The 19,824-nt window shown below is 29.3% G+C and overlaps 3 protein-coding genes across 5 annotated transcripts in view; 1 reads left to right on the forward strand and 2 right to left on the reverse strand.

Annotated features, from left to right (window-relative positions):
• The window catches only part of LOC131666845 (calcium release-activated calcium channel protein 1-like), a 29,606-nt gene extending 12,316 nt beyond the window's left edge, over positions 1-17,290 (reverse strand). Inside the window, exon 1 of the mRNA XM_058939828.1 lies at positions 16,788-17,290. The gene's annotated coding sequence lies outside the window, so the exon portion shown is untranslated. The remainder of the gene's footprint in view (positions 1-16,787) is intronic.
• LOC131666844 (SEC14-like protein 2) lies at positions 493-18,420 on the forward strand. 2 transcript variants are annotated; one of them, XM_058939824.1, is made up of 10 exons: positions 493-967; positions 9,501-9,570; positions 13,816-13,859; positions 13,964-14,081; positions 15,519-15,728; positions 15,796-15,876; positions 15,949-16,148; positions 17,828-17,973; positions 18,048-18,199; positions 18,262-18,393. In XM_058939824.1, coding segments are annotated over exons 1-10 (1,068 nt in total). In that variant the 5' UTR covers positions 493-922; the 3' UTR covers positions 18,264-18,393. The 2 variants fall into 2 exon arrangements, with proteins under 2 accessions (XP_058795807.1, XP_058795806.1); XM_058939823.1 differs by having other exon boundaries at positions 494-967; positions 18,280-18,420.
• A 203-nt stretch (positions 18,421-18,623) lies between these two features.
• Positions 18,624-19,731, reverse strand: LOC131666846 (thioredoxin domain-containing protein 17-like). Of its 2 annotated transcripts, XM_058939829.1 has the most exons (4): positions 19,511-19,731; positions 19,055-19,434; positions 18,889-18,970; positions 18,624-18,784 (listed from the first exon to the last, which is right to left on the reverse strand). In XM_058939829.1, the coding sequence occupies exons 2-4, from the start codon at positions 19,194-19,196 to the stop codon at positions 18,628-18,630; spliced, it is 381 nt and encodes a 126-aa protein (XP_058795812.1). In that variant the 5' UTR covers positions 19,197-19,434; positions 19,511-19,731; the 3' UTR covers positions 18,624-18,627. The 2 variants fall into 2 exon arrangements, with proteins under 2 accessions (XP_058795812.1, XP_058795813.1); XM_058939830.1 differs by lacking the exon at positions 19,511-19,731 and having other exon boundaries at positions 19,055-19,496.
• Positions 19,732-19,824: the final 93 nt, after the last annotated feature.

Here is a 19,824-nt window from a genome sequence, read left to right on the forward strand (position 1 = left end):
TTGAACAACTTCTTTGAAATATTTATTTATTCCTGCAGAAATATTTCATATAGAATATTTTTTGGCTAGGCATTTCTCAATCGGATTTGCTCTTAATGTTTATATAGTTTAAGAGTATCTTCTTTTCGGTTAAATAATATTTTTTTTAATTTAATTAAAAAGAAACCATTATGTAAAATAAATAAAATTTGAAATATTATGTCTAATTGGTATCTTCGTATTTTAATTTTTTTATATATCAAAAATTAATGAACAATACTTTTAATTATACTTAATGTTTTTCTTGAAATAGAATAATGTAGTTAAAATTTATTTTAACCATATATAAATAATTAAAAAACTAATTTATTTATTTTGTAATAATAATTTTAAGATAAAAGTAATTATGAGTATTATGACGGAAACGGTGACAATCATATTACGTCAAATTACTATTCCAATGCGCACTTCAATTCGACTTCTCGACTTTGGAACTCTGAAGTCTCTGCACATTAGCATTATATGAGTTGGAAAGGAGAAGGCGATCGGCGATCGGTAGAGTATGAACTGCGAGTCTTGCTTATCGTAGCTGCCTCAGTCTGCGATTGACTTTCAACAGCTGAGTGAACGGTTTTTATTCCACGCTATACTATTTAAAAGTTGTGCTCACTCATTAGTTTGGCCCGATTAAGTACGCGTTGACGAAAACAGTTTACAGATCAGTATAACTGTATTTGATCTGGTATGATCTATTGAAAAAACTACCGATGCAATCAAAATAACAGTTCTGAACAACCTTGTCAACGTTAGAATTATTCGCGTCTATAAATACTCTCTTCAATTCTCTTAATAGTTAATCAAACGGCCAATTTAACGTTGTAACGTCTTAAAGTTCGATTACGAAAAATCAGGATAACTATAAGCAAGTAGAACAGCTATAATTATGGCACTTTCACTCGCAGATGATCAACGATTTGCACTCATGAAGGTGAGAAAATGCCCTCGTCATTCAACAATTTTGCGCTAGCACTGTCCAAAGGTACGTCAGAAAACTTGGAAAGTAACAACGTGTGAATTAACGGTTACAGACTGCTGAAATAATTAATTAACAATTATCCAATGATCGCATCATTGTATATAGTGCTATATTAACTATGCTAAATAAAAAATGGCTTCTTTTTTAAAATGTACGTTTTCCAACGAGGTCATTGAATTTTCATTATTCGTGAGAAAATGAGTGCTGCTCATCCGCCTATTGATTATATTCGTCATTGCATGTAGAATAAAAAAAAGTCAAAGCAAACCTCCTATTAAGAAAAGTATAGCAATAACAATTATTTTATACTTTTCATTTGTTTAATAAAGCATACGAAAAATAAGTTAAACTTCATTCTAGACTTTTAATGTTAATTATTTTGCTAAAATAACACCTTTACAATGCCAATTTCTATATTTTAGTATTATTCGCAGAAAATATAAGCTTAATTTAAAAATCGCCTTCACGTAGAGCATTGAAGGGAAGATGATCAATGATGATTATTATGTCATCATTACAGGTCAAGCAAAAGAATAACAGTTTTTACACATTTTTATTTAAAAAAAAATTGTTTGTAAAATTAAATATATGTATACGATTTCGTCAAATCTGCAATTAAGATACATTGTTTTGACGCTATGAAAAATTAAAAGCTTGGCTTACTATTTCCGAGGATTATGTACAGTAAATATAAACTAGTACCTCTTATCATGTTTGCCTATACCTTTTTTGACAAGATATATAGTATTTTGTATAATCGAAATTCTGTTGATGTAAACACATGTTCTTATATATGCATGAAACTGTTTCTGATGCAAACGAATTATTTTTGTAACTATTTTTTATTTTTTCGGAATAATTGTAAGGCATTGTTACGTTTGGATTCTGTCTTGTTTCAATTACTATATATCCGCGTTATAAACAGATATCTGCTTATAATGGGTATACAACAGAGTCTGAAGAACGTACCTTGAATATTCAAATCTTTTTACCTCGAGAAAATTGATCACCAAGCATATTTTTTAAAACTATTTTTTCGAATATAGAATGTTTTTTTATTTCGTCAGATAGTCTTTTAATTTTTAATTCGAAAATTCTTTTTTCACAGATTATCATGGTTAGAATTTCAATTATAAATGTCACGAATAAAAGAAAAAGTTTTTTAACTATCGTCCAATTATGTTTATACCAGATTATTAAATATATGTGAATAATGACTAGCAGAATCCCAAAAAATTTTCAGAAATTCAAGTTCAAATATTAATTACGATTTTGTTTAACACGGATTCTTAGAGAAAATTCTATTATTATTATTATTATTATTATTATCATTACAATGATTATTTATTACCGCAAAATTTGGAAAAATGATTAACATATTTTTCCAAAAATTCATCAGAAATTACATTGAATTATGAAATGTCAATAAAATACAAATAAATGAAAGAACCAATGAGAGATTGTATCGGTTTTTTGAATAATTTCTGGTTATAAAGCTTAAATATCTATGATAAAGCTTTCTTCTTAAAGGCAATGAGCCCTCTCTGATACAGAAATACACTTGAAATACTCGCCATTGAAAATCACTAAAAAACGTACACGTTTATATAAAAGCCGGGCCCTTTCTGTTTTTGTATCATATATAATGAAATAAAATAATTTTCATGTTTTCCAATCGATTTGAAAGAAACTTGGTACACTTTAGTTTTTGGATTTTTGAATCTGAATTTAATAATAGAATCGCAAATTCCATTGGGGTGGGTCCAATATGGCGTACTCGAAATTACCAAAATGGATCTGATAGAGTCAAATAAAAAAACTTTCTTATTTTTCAAACGATTTTAATAAATTTAATTGTACAAATGTTTTTGGGCTCGTTAAATCAGAATTTGACATTGTAATTGCAAAATCCAATATGGCGGATCGAATATTGTTTTGTTTTGCCTCGTTTTTAGATTGTAGCATTCATTCATTGCGTCCCTACCCCATATAAATTGGGAGCTTAAAAATTATACGCATAACAGTCAAAGTGAATAAATTCAGCAATCAAAAAATCCTTGTACATGAAATATTATGTGATTTGCTTCATTTTTTAGCTTTACCATTTTGAGTCCTACAAGTGAAAAATGCTGTGCCACTTAGCCGGTTAAGAACAGAAATAAGCTAATGAAATCAGATGGGTTTTAAAATTTCTACATTCTAGAGTATAATAAGTGATTAATAATTTGAAATCTATACAAGTCGACGTTCAAGATCATATTGAATAGAGAAACTAATAATTGCAGTCGAAATTGATTTTAACCCAACCCATTAACGACCAAGACGGTCACTTTTAGACTATGTTTTTGCAGCTAAATTTCAGGTATTTTACGAAGCAATAACTGTGTCTAAAATATAACTTTTTATTCTTTTGGGTATGCTGAATAAGAATCCGTGCAAAAAATAAAAAATTTGTCTTTTCAAGCATTTTCATTTGAACAACTCTCATTATTTTTTGTTTCAAACAGATTTAGAAATCAAACTGAAAATGAGATGCTAGATTTGAAAATTTTTGAAAGCCATTAATAATAATGACTTCCAATAATAATTGAGAAAGGGAGTGTCATATCTATAGTTTATCGATTTTTCTTAGTGACTTTAATAAATCTTTAGATGCATAAAAAAAAATAATAAAACTGGCTGTTTCAAAACTCCATATTCCTGTGATTTTGAAAGTTATTTTCGTTAAACCATCTCTTTGTATAATCTCATCCTCTCATCAAAATGTATATCATTCTTTCTAATGAAAATATAGCTATTAAAGTAAGCAAACTCTAGGCTGAGTTACTAACTTAAGGCAAATGAAAGGTTTCCTATAATTTTATCAAATGAAAAATGAGTTTATTTACTTTTATTTTATTTAAATGACAAATTTTTAATCAAATCTTATTTTATTTGTCGTGAAATTTATTAGTTCGAGAGGCACAGACGTAAAAAAGAGAATGTAAACCTGTATAAAATGAGGACGCAGAAAAAGCATTGGGAATGTGAAATTAGCACAATCTTGCAACGCATACTTATTGAGGCAATCTTTTTCACGTATGGCTTATGCTCAATTATGTAATATATTTATATTTCTATGATTTTGAGAAAAGAATTAAAATAAAATAATTTTGCGCTTGAAGTTGTATAATACGTTATTTGTTATAAAAAATCAACCCAGTGAAACTAATAAAAACAGAACGTCAATTTTTTAAGTAAAATGAATACTATAAAATCGTACTTAAAATATTTTACGCAGAATGAATTTTATTGAAACACAAAATCTCTCATTGAATCATACTGCAATATTTTCGGCTTTATGTTTCAGAATAAAATTATTGGAATTCCTAAAATAAGGGAATATACTTGTGCCGAGTTAAATCATGGAGTGCACACACACACGCGCAAACACACACACACACACACACAGATCCAATTAAAAATTTTCATTTAATATACCCTAAGTATTGCAAAAATGTTTCACTACAATATTTCATGTCAAGTTTCAAAACGTTTTATAGAAACTGTTCATAAACTTTCAAGAAACATTGCAAGAATTATTTGGTGAAAAATTTTTAGAATGTCGTTAAAAATGTTTTTGTGAAACATTAGCGCAAACAATCAGAAACGCTTTTCTGCAATATAAAAATATTTAAAAACAGTATCGCAATATTCTCACAAAACATTTCCCGAAATATTGTAAAAATAATTTTTGTAAAAAAATGGCTGAATATTTTAGAAACTTATAAAATTTTCGTAGAAATATTTCGATGAAACTTCGCACAAATCCAACCCAAACACCTTGCAGAACTATTGCTTAACATATTTCAAAGAAATACTTCGGCAATGTTTATAGAAACAGTCTGCAAAATATCGTCGAAACATAGCAGAAATGCTTCGTGCAATATTGCCGTTCAATGTTTCAGACTAATTGCAGTAACTATTTGCATAACTTCTCCCAAAATCTTTTTCAAACGTTATAGGAAATACTCCACTGAAATATATTAGAAACTTTTTGTGAGCGCTTTAAGAAAACAGTTCGTTGATAAAAAAGGTTAAATAAAATTTATTAGCGAAACTTTGCGGAAACCTGGCATAAACATTGCTCAACATATTTAATGAAAATGTCTTGGTAATAGAAACATACCACGAAAGATCGATGAATAATTGCAGAAGTGATTCGTGCAATATTGCCGTTCAACGTTTTAAACAAATTGTAGTAATTTTTTGCATATTTCCCAAAATATTTTCTAAAAATTTCAGAAACTTTGCAGCGAAATCTTAGTTTTTGCTTCCGGAAATATTTCATTAACATATCTAAGAAAGATTTCTTAAAATATATTTGTAATATATTTTGAAATATTTCTGTGATTATTTCCAACTATAGTTTATAAGAGATTAATAATTTTATTTAATGATTAGAAAATCAATTAGTAAATTAATAAAATAATTGATGTTATTTAATAATTATTTTCTAAAGTTGTAAATTTTTTACTGGACTTTGAATATTAAAAATTGCTCAGTAATTCTGTGTTGAGATAGCGTAATCGGTTAAGTATCAGCGAGCAACCCCCTGCTTTCACGAAATCGTTCGTTTCGTGAAATCTTTCTGTACGACGTTTTCATAGTTATTGTTGCACACGTAAACAAATATATATATGTCCATGCAAAGGAGGTCACACACACGCTGGAATAGCTAGACAAAGGGAAGACTCTCGGATTTTTCTCTAGAAAATTTTGTATACAATTGAGAGCTAACAGCTATTTACAGTGCCATCAGGTATTTTAGATCACTGATTGAAGGTACAAAAACAGTACTGACCATCCGAACCGATTATAAACCATCGGTTTATGCGTTTTAGTAGAGACATGAAAAACCTCGACAATAGCGAAACTTATCCTACATTAGTGAATTCACTACTACTACTAAACACATTGCGGACTTAGAAAATACAATAGCAGACGCATTTTCAAGTGTCGATGCACTTCGCTTTTCAAACATCATTGACTTCACGGAGTTGGCAAAGACATTAACAATTATAAGCTCAAAGCTTGGACACAGAAAGTACGGAACTGCTGAAGTCGAATTCCACGTCACTCGAGTTACAAAATTGTCATATGGTCCAAGATCATTAGACGTGTTAACTACAAACGTACGACCTTTCGTCCCGTAACAATTTCGCAAGCAAGTATTCGAAGTTTTTCACACTTCTTCGTACTTGAGCGGAAAAACCCTTTCACGCATTGTAATTCAACATTATATGTGGCCCTCCGTGCATAAAGATCTTTGTAGCATGGCTCATAAATGTATACAGTACCAAAAGTCAAAAGTGTACCAACTTCCCCCAACGTTTACACAACCAGACACTAGATTTGATCATATACACATAGATATTGTTGGACCTCTTCCAGAGTCAAGTCGTTTTCGCTACTGTGTCACGACGATAGATCGCTTCTGGAGATGACTGGAACCTATAACCATACCAATATCTTATTTGAATCAATAGCCAAGATTTCCTTCGTCCATTGGATTGCTCATTTTGGTAGCCCTAAAATTATTACAACAGACCAGGGCTCACAATTTGAATTTGCATTGTTCAGGATATTAGCTCAACTAGTCCACAGTAAGCGCGTCCATACTAGTCTAGAGAAAAAGTTCAAATAATCTACGAGTGATAGCGAGAGTATTTTGCTCTGCAAGGCATCACTCAACAGTACTTCATCATCTAAACTCCCAGAAAAAACTTTTTCTCCATTATTCCATGAAAACTTATGATGTGGCTCTAACTTTTTTTAAGTTTCTGTATAATTATGAAAAAGATTGATATGATAAGTTGGAAATTAAATTTCTGACTCAAAATTTTCATCATCTGATTCAAAATCTTTATTAAAACCTGAGTTGTCTGAATCAGGTATTATTACATACTCATTTTCATCCGCATTCGAATCCTGAGTTGATTCAGAATCGTCCTTTTTTGAAATTTCAAGTGCTTTACGCTTAGGCATTTTTTCACGCTATCTGAAAATTTAGATATTCTATTATAGAAGTAAATAGTATAATACTGCATCCATCGACAGAATAAAGCACATAACGGTTTATTATTTTAGTACGCCAATGATTTAGTCGGTCGAGTGTTTGTCCTCGGACCCGATATCGTACAAGCGGACTCGGTGTAAAATCCGAACTTGAAATATTTTCAGCGAAAATATGAGGAATCTAGAAGTCGCGAAAACGAGAAATAAAAAAATAAGACGTTATTTGCTGCTAAAGAAATTTTATTAAAAAACAGTACGTTTAAAGATAAAATTGATAAGAATGAAATGTTCTTAGAATTAACTAAAGACATGAGAATTTTTCGAAAGCATTTTGAACAATTTTTTTATTTTCTTTGATTGATTTAAAGAACTTTTTGTCTCTTGGCACTTATTCTAGAATTTATATTTTTTAAGTAAAAATTCACGAATAATTTGAAAAAATTTGCAGTTCGGATGCCATTTTGAAAATACTACTTCAAAAAAATTATCTTTAAACTATGGCTTCTTAAAGTTCAGACTTTTGTTCCACCGATTGAAAAAGTTTTCAGTCGGTTTCCAACGGGAAAGACTTTGAAAACTGGATTTGACAAAAAAGAGAGTGAAAACTTCATGCTTTTTTTTGTTTAACCCATTAACACTGCAAAAGCCAAAAATCTTAACTTTACTTTGCGTTTATTTTTGAAGTAATTAAACATCAAGAATATGTCTAAAAATGACTTACTTTATGTTCTTGGGGTCGCCCTACAAGATTCTAAAATCAAAATGATGATTAGATTTCAAGAAAAAAAAATATGGCGACTTTTTTCGAAAAAAGCACTGAAAAATTTGTCGAGAAAAATTAAAAAACCAAATTTTCTATCAAAATAGCATGTTTGCACAAACATTTCAAACTTTCGAAATATGACCTATAAAAATTAAAAATTCCAAAATGTACGTCTCAAAATGGCGGCAAAGTAGAAATGTCTTTTTTAACTTCAGAAGCGTTTTTCTCGAAAACAAAAGACTTGAGCGAAAAATTTCTAAGAACAAAAAAGTCTTAAAATTAGTCAAGGAACACCATCAAATTTTTTCAGATTTTTTTGAGACAATTTTCGACTTTTTAGAAAATCCGGAAAATCCAACTTTCCAAAAATATCTCTAAAAATTCTGAAAAAATTTGATATTGTTCCTAGACTAATTTTAAGACTTTTTTGTTCTTAGAAATTTTTCGCTAGTCTTTTTTTTTTGAGAACAAAATTATTGAAATCTTTAACGAATTGATTCCGAATTTACCTTTTTTGTTCCTAGAAATTTTTCGCGAAAGTCTTTAGTTTTCGAGAAAAACGCTTCTGAAGTTAAAAAAGACATTTCTACTTCGCCACTATTTTGAGACGTACATTTTGGAATTTTTAATTTTTATAGGTCATATTTCGAAAGTTTGAAATGTTTGTACAAACTTGTTTTTCATTTTGTTGAATAAAAACATGCTATTTTGATAGAAAATTTGATTTTTTAATTTTTCTCGACAATTTTTTCAGTGCTTTTTTCGAAAAAAGTCACCATATTTTTTTTTCTTCAAATCTAATCATCATTTTGATTTTAGAATCTTGTAGAGCGACCCCAAAAACATAAAGTAAATCATTTTTAGACATATTCTTGACGTATAAATACTTCAAAAATAAACGCAAAGTAAAGTTGAGATTTTCGGCTTTTTCGGTGTTAATGGGTTAAGTGCCACTTTTTCATAAATACTAATAATTTTGCACAAGTTCAAGGTCATCATTGGAAAGGGCTTATTCCAAGCTTTCAGAATAAGACCTTCTCAATTTTTTGACACCTGTAGAATTAGATATAACATTTCAAAGACCGGTGTATTGTAAGTGACGTTTTCGGCCGTAATGGATTAATGGTATTGTGGAAATAATGCCATTTATTATAAAATTTTCGTATAATATCTCTATATTTTCTTATTTAAATTATCCGGTTTCGTTTTATCAATTGATAAATACATAGCTATAGCTGATGTAGAGCATTTTGGCTAATTTCAAAAAAAGGAGGAGGTGGTTCTTTGTAAGTACTTGGCAAATTTCTGGAACGAATCAACCGATTTCGATGTGGTAGACCCTTTTGAAGAGGTATATGCTAGTGAGATGATCCCGTTTGAATATTGACTTGATTGAAGCATAACTACGAATCATTGCAAAAAGATAAAGTTGAAGTCGACCTTTTTGGAAAAATTACTTATACCTCTTTTGACATCATTGGGTAATATCGTAATATGCACAAATGTAATATATTCAAAGACAGTACCTCAATTTCAATATTATTATATATTTAATAATGATGATAATAAAGTTAGGCGACATATTTTCACCACGAAATGTATGAAAATAAATATAATAGTATTTTAATAATCATTTATTATTATTAAATTCAATTTATATTGCAGTTTAGACGGAACGTTCAAGATGTCATGAAATCTTCTCACGATGATCAATTCCTTCTACGGTGGTTGAGAGGTATTATTTTATAAGTAATTGTCTTTTCTAATGCAGAAATTATCAAAATAGAATATTGGAAACCCCTACTTTTTTTAAAGTTTAATTATTGTAATATTGAAAATTTGTTAGGTTACTAAAGAAAAGCTAAAGTGGTACATTTTGATACTAGTGCAGAAAATAGAATTAATACAAATTAAATAAAATAATAATTTTCTGCACACTACACGCAAAGTGGTGACTGTACGTCCTCTTAGTAGGGAAAACAAAACCACTGCGCAATGTTTAGGTGCACATGGCCAACATCACAATAGTACATTTTAATATTTGTGCAAGAATGTAATTTTAGCCTCATATGGACTTTTGCGCCCGAGCGAAACGAGGGTGAAGAGGCCACACAAGAGTGAAATGATTCTCGTACATGTATCTAACTTTATTTTTCGATACGACGTGTATGGAATGAGATTTTATGCATAATCGATTTCTCAAACTTGCATAAAATCGAGTTTATATGCACGGAGTACCGAAAAACACAATAAGATCTCTGAAAGCAAAGTTAATTAATTGTTAAATGTCGGTGTGGCTCTCTAACTGAGAGCCGTTATACCAAATAGTAGTTTAAACAATTAAATTGTGAATAAACAATTGAAATTCGCCTCGTCCAGCTAAACACCCTCGAAATTCGAATTCAGGAGGTCAAAATACTTCTAGAAAATTTAGGGGTTTAACACGACCTCCATCAACCACGGGAAAATTCATAAGCCACTGCGGCTTTTTTTTGAAAGCAAAGTACTCCGCTCATGCACGATATGTCCTTTGATACACTCTGCTGCATCTCATGTTGTAAAATATCACGCCTACACGAAACACTTTACTTTTAGGCCCCCGCCACATATGCGCATACGTGTGCGTATAAGCTCGTACAAACACGTACAAATGCATCGAAGTCATTAAAAAAGCTTAGTTCTATTTTATTTTGCCAATCAAAGAAAAGTCACTATGCGTCATCAAAATGTTTTGATTAATACTCCAGTAGTGAATTGAATATCACTTTAATGTTTAATAAAACATACTAACGTTTATTGATATCTCTCGTTATTTTAGCGTCCCTGCTAAAAAAATTCCATTGAAAACCATAAAAATAAATGATTCTATTTCAGTTCTCGATCTGAACTCTCGAAGCGACCATTGATGGTCCAAACAAAATGTCGTGTAATTAAAATTTATTTAATGCATGCGCGTTAACTAATCTTTTTAGTAAGTACATACAATGAAAATAAGATTGTTGTTTTTGACATGTATATTAATAATTTTAAAAAAGTAAAAGAGGTTCAATTAAAATGAGCAAGGGTTCAATTTTTTTGTTTTGTTTCTTTGCAAAAATATTAAGTATTGCTAAAAATATTGCAGTTGCAAAAAACCAAAACATGTACATAGTTTTTAATTTTTTTGGGACAACTAAAAGCATTCAATTAAAATAATGATCACTTTTGGAGGGTTCAATTACAGATATTTCGAATGATATTTTTTTTTCACTGTCCATTACACTTTGTGGGCTGGAGTAAGGGGAGTCCCAACGGTTGACCAAATGAACTAAACAAACTATAAGATTACTGAACATTTCTAAATTTGAACGCCTATAGTTTAGTTTATTTGATCAGCTATTAGCATCATGTTGGCATTATCTCAAACTTCTATAGTGATTCTACTGGAATTGTGCGTTTTGTACGGAAGCACATGCGCAGATGTGACCAGGGCCTTAGACAATTATACACTTCTATGTGCTGATGCCATAGTCATTTCATTACGGAGGTGTGTGGAAAAAATGTATATATTTTCCATGGGCGCAAAAATGGCTACTTTGCTTCCTGGATGGATATAATTTATGTACTATTGTGGACGGTGCGCCAAAATAGTATAGTTCGTAAAGACTTGCATAACAAATAAAATATTTGTTATTCCTCTTTTTCAGATCACAAAAAATTATCTTTCATTAGAATCAATATTTTAAAAGCTAAAAAATTATATGAATGACTATAAATAAATTAAACCGAACTTTTTACAAGACAATATAGTATAGTAAAATAATGTAGTTAATGATGGATGTGAGTTCAGGAAGTAATTTTATTGATGAAATCGCTCAGAAATATTGTAGCAATTAATGTACCATAGTTTGTATCTCGAATTTTCCGGTGCGTTTTTCATAATAAATGTTTTAATGAAAAAAGTGCCAAAAATGGCCTTTTTTACGACACATTTTCTTATTTTACTTGTAAACCATGCAACAAACGAGAAAAATGTATAGAAATAATGTCGTAGAGCGTGCAATTTTTAATAAAATGCCGTGGTTCAAAGTTGGACAATTCTATTTGCCTCAGCTGTAGCCGCAAAATAAAAAAACAGAAAACGCGAAAAAACAGCTAGAGACTGGGGCAGGTTGGTCGACGAGGTAAGTTGACCAACGGCATAATAACTCGCGATTGAAACGACAGTTCGCGTTGTGATTGATATCAGTGACGTAGAATAGTACGAGGAATGTTTGTGTTTACTGTCAGTCAGATAAAAGCAGCGTTTAGAGCGGAAAGAATTAAGTTTGGAAATTATTAGCACTCAAAATAAAAATTTGTTAATTTTGAAAATATCTAATAAATAGTACTCTTCAGGCGGAGCATTTTTTAGGGAGTACTTTGTATTTTAATATCGAATTCATAGTTTTTTCAGAAAAAAGTAAAAATGTAAAAAGTCGGCCAACCTACACCGTCTCCGCTAATTTTTGTATTCGGAATTGCAGTTGACACTATCAATAGATCTTAATCATGATTTAATCTTTAAAAACATTAATCTTTTACAAATACAACCATAAAATATCCATTCGATATTCTTTTTAGTTACCGAGTTATTGCATTAGTTCATTAAAAAAGTCCAAATTTGAAAAGTTTTTTTGCATTAACACTGCCTTGGAAATATGCCATTGATACTTACCGTGATTTTTTTAAATATACTTTGAAGTTTAAACTACCATATTCCGTGAATTAATCGATACTTTTTTAATATTAACCAACTCGTACGATTTTTGAAACGAAAACTCCGATTTTTACGTAAATAACAAATCGAATATTTCCGCGTTCAATTGCTCAAATTAAAATCTAAAAAGTACATTGTAAAGTACTTGGAAAAAAGTAACTTTTAATGCCTCAAACGTTGAGTTTCAATTATTTTATATATAGTTATTGAATTCCAAAGTCTAGTATATGTAGTTCGCTATAAAGCAATGACTTCGCAAAAAAAAAGTACGATCGTATTCGTTTAATCGAATGCTTTATAAATTTTTTAATAAAAAATACGTTACACGTACAGTTATTGTGCAATTACATGAAAAAGACAAGCGAACGCACGCGAAATCCGTTCTCCGGCGTGAGAGTCGCAGTGGTGTGGGAAAGTCGGCACAACGACGAAAAAGTGAATTGGCGAGTTCAAAATTACTGCGCACTATTTACATTGATTTTTCTTTGCTTCTAATCAACTAATTTTAACTTATTTTTTAATTTGATATAAAAATTTAAAAAATCACGATAAGTATCAATGGCTTATTTTCGAGACAATGTCAATGCAGAAAAGCTTCTCAAATATAGACTTTTTTAATGAGCTAACATAATAACTCGGTAACTAAAAAGAATATATTGAATGAATTTTTTTTATGATTGTATTTGTAAAAAATTAAAGCGTTTAAAGAGTAAATGATCATTAAGGTCCATTGATATTGTCAACTGCAATTCCGGTATTTTATTGAAAATTGCACGTTCTACAATATTGGTTTTACACATTTTTCTCGTTTGTTGTATGGTTTACGAGTAAAATAAGAAAATGTGTCGAAGAATAGGCCATTTTTGGCACTTTCTTCATTTAAATATTTATTTTGAAAAACGCACCCAGTAATTCGAGGTGCAAACTGTGGTACGTTAATTACTACGATATTCCTAAACGATTCCATTAATAAAATTCCTTCTTCAACTCACATCCATGATTTCAATTATTTCCTGCTAATTCTACCGGACTAATAGAAGCATATTAATGATACAAACTAATATTTGAATAATTAACACAGCAATGGTATCAACATTTTTCTAATAAAGGGACATTTTCCAAGCTAGTCAATAAATTGAAATAATGAATCCGGATATTCTATAGAAGTCAAAAATATAATAGGTTATAACTTTTAGTATAATTCAAATGAGATCTCGTGGAATAAGTATTATTTATTTCTAGCTAGAAAATGGGACCTTGTAGCTGCAGAAAAAATGTTAAGAGATGTAAGTTTAATTGTTTTTTTTTAATTTTTCATAAAAAATATCATTACAATAATAACAAACGGCACACTCTGCAATTGCTTGTTCGCTTAATTTAATGATTTCAGTCAATGGAATGGAGAAAGCGATGGGATGTTGACAAGCTGAATGAATGGGAAGTTCCAAAATTGCTAATAGATTATCTTCCTCATGGACTTAGTGGGTTCGATAAGGATGGAGCGCCGGGTATGATTTTAAAACGATATGAAATAAATCTATATCATAATTCCGAGATAAGTTAATTTGTCTATGATAACATATGGCTGATCAGAAAAATATAAAAATGGGATAGAATGATAAGCATCAAATTATTTTGCAAACATAAATGTATAGTAGCTACTTGAAACATTTTTATTTTTATTATTTTTATTTCTGATCACGCTTTTAGTGAAATTGAATTCATATTATTCTTAGTTTATAACACTTTACAATCATCTGCGCCTAGCGATGAAATTCTCGTGACTAAGATGAGTATATTAAAGGAATTAACTCGCAGTGTTGAATAGTGAAAATTAGAAGATTTTTTTTAGTATGTCCAAAAACTTTTTTTGCCTCAAAGTATTCACTAAGTCACCCTACCTAAGTGTAATACTCTGAATCAAATGAGAATAGGTTCTAGTATAAGAAATAGGAAATGGAAACATCCTACGGATCTAGCGATGGTTCTTACATCAGAACTGATATTTTATATATTTTAGATTTTGAAACTTTTACCTAAAAATATGAAAGCTTATTCTTAGTACTCTGAGGTAAAATAAGTTTCATCAAAATATTTTTATTAGAAAAGTGTAACGGTCCAGTTTGATTATTTCTTTACAATACTCCGAGCACAAAGTGCGTCTTTCCCGCACACTCGGTAGAAAACGTGCGTTGAAAATCACATTTTCACACGTCGTATAAAAAAATAATAGGACAATTATAAAGCTCTACGTCTGCGCAAAGTGCATTTCCGGATGACATCCTTGTAAGTTGTAATTAGTGGTAATTTGTAATTGTCCTATTATTTCTTTTAGAAACAAATTTATAGAATCGTACTGATGGTACAACTTAGACTACAGAAGGTACAATTTTTCTGTGAATTTATTTTTGCTTAATTATGTCTTTTATGTGAATAAATAGGAGGTGAATTTTCGATAACGATATTTTTTATTTTTTATGAGAAAGATAATGGTACATAATTATTTAATAACAAATAATTATTTTTTCGAGAAGTATAATTAGACATACATGAGATGTGATAATTTTTTAATAACAAATAATTATTTTTTCGAGAAGTATAATTAGACATACGTGAGATGTGATCATTTTTTTTTTATAAAATGTTATTTGTGTCGGGCTGTTTTCGCATCGGTCAAGAATCTACTTTCCCGCACTTGTATCGTAATGCACTATTGCTGCATTACAGCAACCCGTCATACACCCGAAAATGAGAACAAGTGCAATCAAATCTAAGGAGTTACTTCACATTTATACTTAGATGTGTTTTAGGGTACTTGATCAAAATCATTAGCTATAAAAAATAATTGTTCTCATGAAATGTCAGGAAATAACGATATTTACACTCAGATACATGAATACAAGTAATTACTAAGTAGATATATATGTATACTTAAATTTTTACAGTTATTATAATGCCATTTGCTGGACTAGATTTATATGGGATATTGCATGCCTTTAGCAAGAGAGAAGTGATTAAAGCAACAATAAAATTGTTGGAAAATTATTTGGATATTTGTCAAGAACAATGCAAAAAACATGGGTTGGCAGCTAGTCAATGCACTGTCATTTTTGATATGGAAAATTTTAATCTTCGACAATATATGTGGCGTCCAGGTTTGTCATTATGACTCAATATATTAATGCGATAATTTTTTAATAACGTATACGTAACGTTTTACAGCTGGTGAACTTGCCCTTACCTTGATTCAAATGTATGAATCTAACTATCCAGAAATATTAAAAGTTTGTTATATTATCAATGGTAAAATTTTATAGTTTGTTACTACTTTATTAGAAATGTCATATTAATTGAAAATATATTTTATTTTTACAGCACCAAAAGTATTTGCATTTGCATTTTCAATAGCTAAAAAATTTTTGAACGAATATACCATATCAAAGATTCAAATTTATAAAGCTGATCCATCAAAATGGAAATCTGTAATATTGCAAATGATTGCAGATGATCAATTACCAGTTCATTATGGTGGAACATTAGTTGATCATGATGGGAACCCAAAACTAATATCTAAGGTTAAAAAACTAAAAAGAAATATGCATACAGTTTCTATACAAATTAAAGTGATTTTGTAAATAATAGAAGCTGCCTTTGACTTCAAACAAAACAAATTATTAACAAAGCTTTACAATATACAAATAATTAACCGTATTATTACTCTCAATCATATTAAATTTTGCCAAATTACAAAAACAAAGAGTTACAAAAGTGACACCCAATATTTTCAACAAAAACTATCTCAACTCAATTTCTTCTTACAGCGTTTCGCTGGTTTCTCTTCCAACCTCATCGGGTTCTTTATTCAAAAAATATCCAACTGGTTATACAAACATGATGACAATGTGACAATAAAAATAGTATCAAATCAAATAACAAAAAACACATACCAAAGCACACTGAAGAATTTTTAACGCTGAAAAAAATACTTCACGTTTACATTAATTTAAGAAAATCAATTTATTCGATATTTTTTTAATAAAGGACCTGATTATTGAAATAGTTTTTGTTTAAAGTATTGGGTGTAACTGTACTCTTGTAACTCTTTGTTTTTGTAATTTCGCAAGACTTTACAATTACATTTATAAAAGACTATACTGAAAGCGGGATTTATTTCGTACAAATACAGATTCTATATACTTTGATTGAAAACGAACTTTTTTATACATTTTTATAAAATATATTACTAACGTTTATTTAATTTAGAATTTTTAGCCGAAAATGCATGCCAAGCGAAAAAACTAGCACTGACTGGTGCCTATGTCGCTTTCTATTGTGCATGCTCTCTATCCTTCATTCTTTTCCTCTCGCGCGCACTACGAGAATTCCACGCACATGGCTCGAAAATGTCAACAAAGCAATGCTTTAGAATTTATTATTGAAATGAAAGAAAATGAAAATGGTAGAATTGTAAAATTTTATTTATTAGATTAAAGAAAAAATGATTATGACTCCCAAAAACCTCTGATCGAGTTTTCATTCTGAAGTTTAAATTAGTAGAAAATTTTTCATTTGACTCTTTTAACATAATGTCTTTCTATTTATAAATACTACTTTCGTGAAAGATTAAATATTATCTAAATTCTATCTTTCTACAGAAAATGGTACAGAATATTTTAAATGACATAATTGTTACATTTTTCATAATGCGTAAAATCTTGAATATTAATTCTTTCAAATATTTATGTATTCCTACAGAAATATTTTATGCAAAAAATTGTATGTAAAATTAGACTAGCGATATTTTAATAAAAATTTGTTATAAAATGTTTACGTATTTAATAGTGTCTTTTTTTCTAAAAAAAATACTGTTTTATGTTTTTTAGATGATTATAAAAACGGGTTATGATTAATAAACAAAATTTAAAAATTCGTGTGGAACCGAATCGTACAGAATCGAATAGATATCTGTACGAAACAAATCCAGCCGCACTGAATATCGATCAATTTATATAACATTTTTTATTAGTAATAATAATAATAATAATAATAATAATAATGACAATAATAATAATAGTTTTGTTTGTAAGATAAAAGTTTGAATTACTTTTGTTTTCAAGAAGAGCGTGAAATTTCTCGTTTCTATAATCTAATAATAATAATACTAATAATAACAAACTTAATATACAGTATTTTATGTCTAAATACTGTCATTAATTTCAATGTACGATTTTTTTATGTGGTTTATTATTTTTAGATATGCCAAGGAGGTAAAATTCCAAAAAGTATGTATATAAATAAAAATGAAAAGGACAAAGCAAATGAATATACGACAATGACTGTGAAAAAAGGAGATAAATTAAAACTTGAATTTCAGTCAAACGAAATTGGTTTATTATTAAGGTAAAAAGAGTTATTTTTATCTTTTTTTCTTGAGATTAGCAATGAATTCAATTTTTTCATTCAATTATTTCTAGTTGGGAATTCTACTTAGAAGACCATGACATTAAATTTGGAATAATAAAAAAGACAAATGATGGGTTACAAACTGAAATTATTCCTATTCACAGAGTCTCTACTCATCAACATGAAGAAGTTGGTATTATTACATGTGAAATTTTAGCAAATTGTAAGTTGTATAAATAAAAAAATATAAGTAAAATTTTACAATCGGTTAAATGAAGTAATAAGAATTTGTTAATTTTTCAGATTTTGTAATTTTTGATAATAGTTACAGCTTTCTGCGTAATAAAAAAATACATTACAATATACGGTTGACTCCATCAACAACATTTGATGAAGCAACAATAATAAAATCATAAAATTTTAACTTTTTTCTTACTAAACAAATGTAAATAAAGATAATTGTACATTTTTTGCATTTTAAAAGTTATCAATATTTACTTCACTGCTTATTATTGTGGGATTAAAAGGGGATATATGCACAAATAAAATGTTGGTTGATCATTATTATAAGGAACTAATTAGTATCTTTTGTAATTCTTTTATTTACAAAAATATGACAACAATATGTATATAAAATACTTTGTTCAGTTTTTACTCATCATCTTCAAATAATAACATTTCAATGAGGTTATTATCTAACAATTGATTACCTTCTAGGCGTTTTTGAGTTCCCCATTTGACAAGAGTTGGTAGAACATTTATTTGACTTTTAGGGTGAGCTCTAAATGGACATTTTTGATCTTTCCAACTATGTAAGCAAATCAAATTGAAATACACATAAACAATGGCTTTTAAAAGTACATGTGCATTTTACATGTATGTACTTATAAAAGAAATAAAATAATTACTTACAAATGCCTGTCACCAACCTCCACTACAACGCAATTGTAAAACTCTGGAGCGGATTTAAATGCTTTTTCTATAACTGGTTTAGCTGGAAATATTTTTAATAATTTAATAATGAATATCCAAAATATAACTATTTTTATATTTGAGTAAATATTAACTGTGCACTTACCTTCAACACAATCTGGACACCAACTGTTGCCATCGGGTAGTTTTGATCCAGTGTACAAAACAAATGTTGGTTGAGTAGCAGTGAATTGTTCAACAAATTTAATAAAATTTTCATAACCTTCTACGAAATGCTTAACGACCATAATTTTTTAATTGAATTAAATTTAACAATACAAATACACAAATATAAAATAAAATCGATGTTAAAAGAAGAAAATAAATAAATAAACTATAACTCAAGTATCATCAGAATTGAAATCTAATAATGAGACAACGTTGGATTTTTTTATAAAACTGATAAAAGGTCCATTATACAGTGTTGCCACTAGCAGCTGATTGCCACTTTGCCAGATGTTTGCCAGAATAAAAAACTGTCTATCACTACAATTAATATAATAATTAAATTTTTATTTCAAAATGTACGCCCTTTCACAGACCCTAAATAAGTGATGCATACTGCAGAGATTACTCCAAAGAGTCCAAGGTATTCATCAATCTAAAGTCTTAACTCTTGTCAGTCTTGCTTGAAGATTAATGGGAGTTTATAGAAGGGATTAGGACGTTTACAGAGTGGATTCTCATATTTCCAAAATGGAATGAATTCTGCATTCTATATTTCTATTCTACTTGTGTATTCGTTGGCTCTGGCATAGAATCACATCAAATCAGTGATTCTATGTCCCATATGGCGCAAGCGCAGCTGATGCAGATTTTATATACTGTATTGGGATCGGAAAAGCTAGCATCAGCACTCCTAGTGACTAATATCGG

Source organism: Phymastichus coffea, unplaced genomic scaffold (genome assembly GCF_024137745.1).
Source record: "Phymastichus coffea isolate CEN01 unplaced genomic scaffold, Cenicafe_Pcof_1.1 PCOF00061, whole genome shotgun sequence".
NCBI lineage: Eukaryota > Metazoa > Arthropoda > Insecta > Hymenoptera > Eulophidae > Phymastichus > Phymastichus coffea.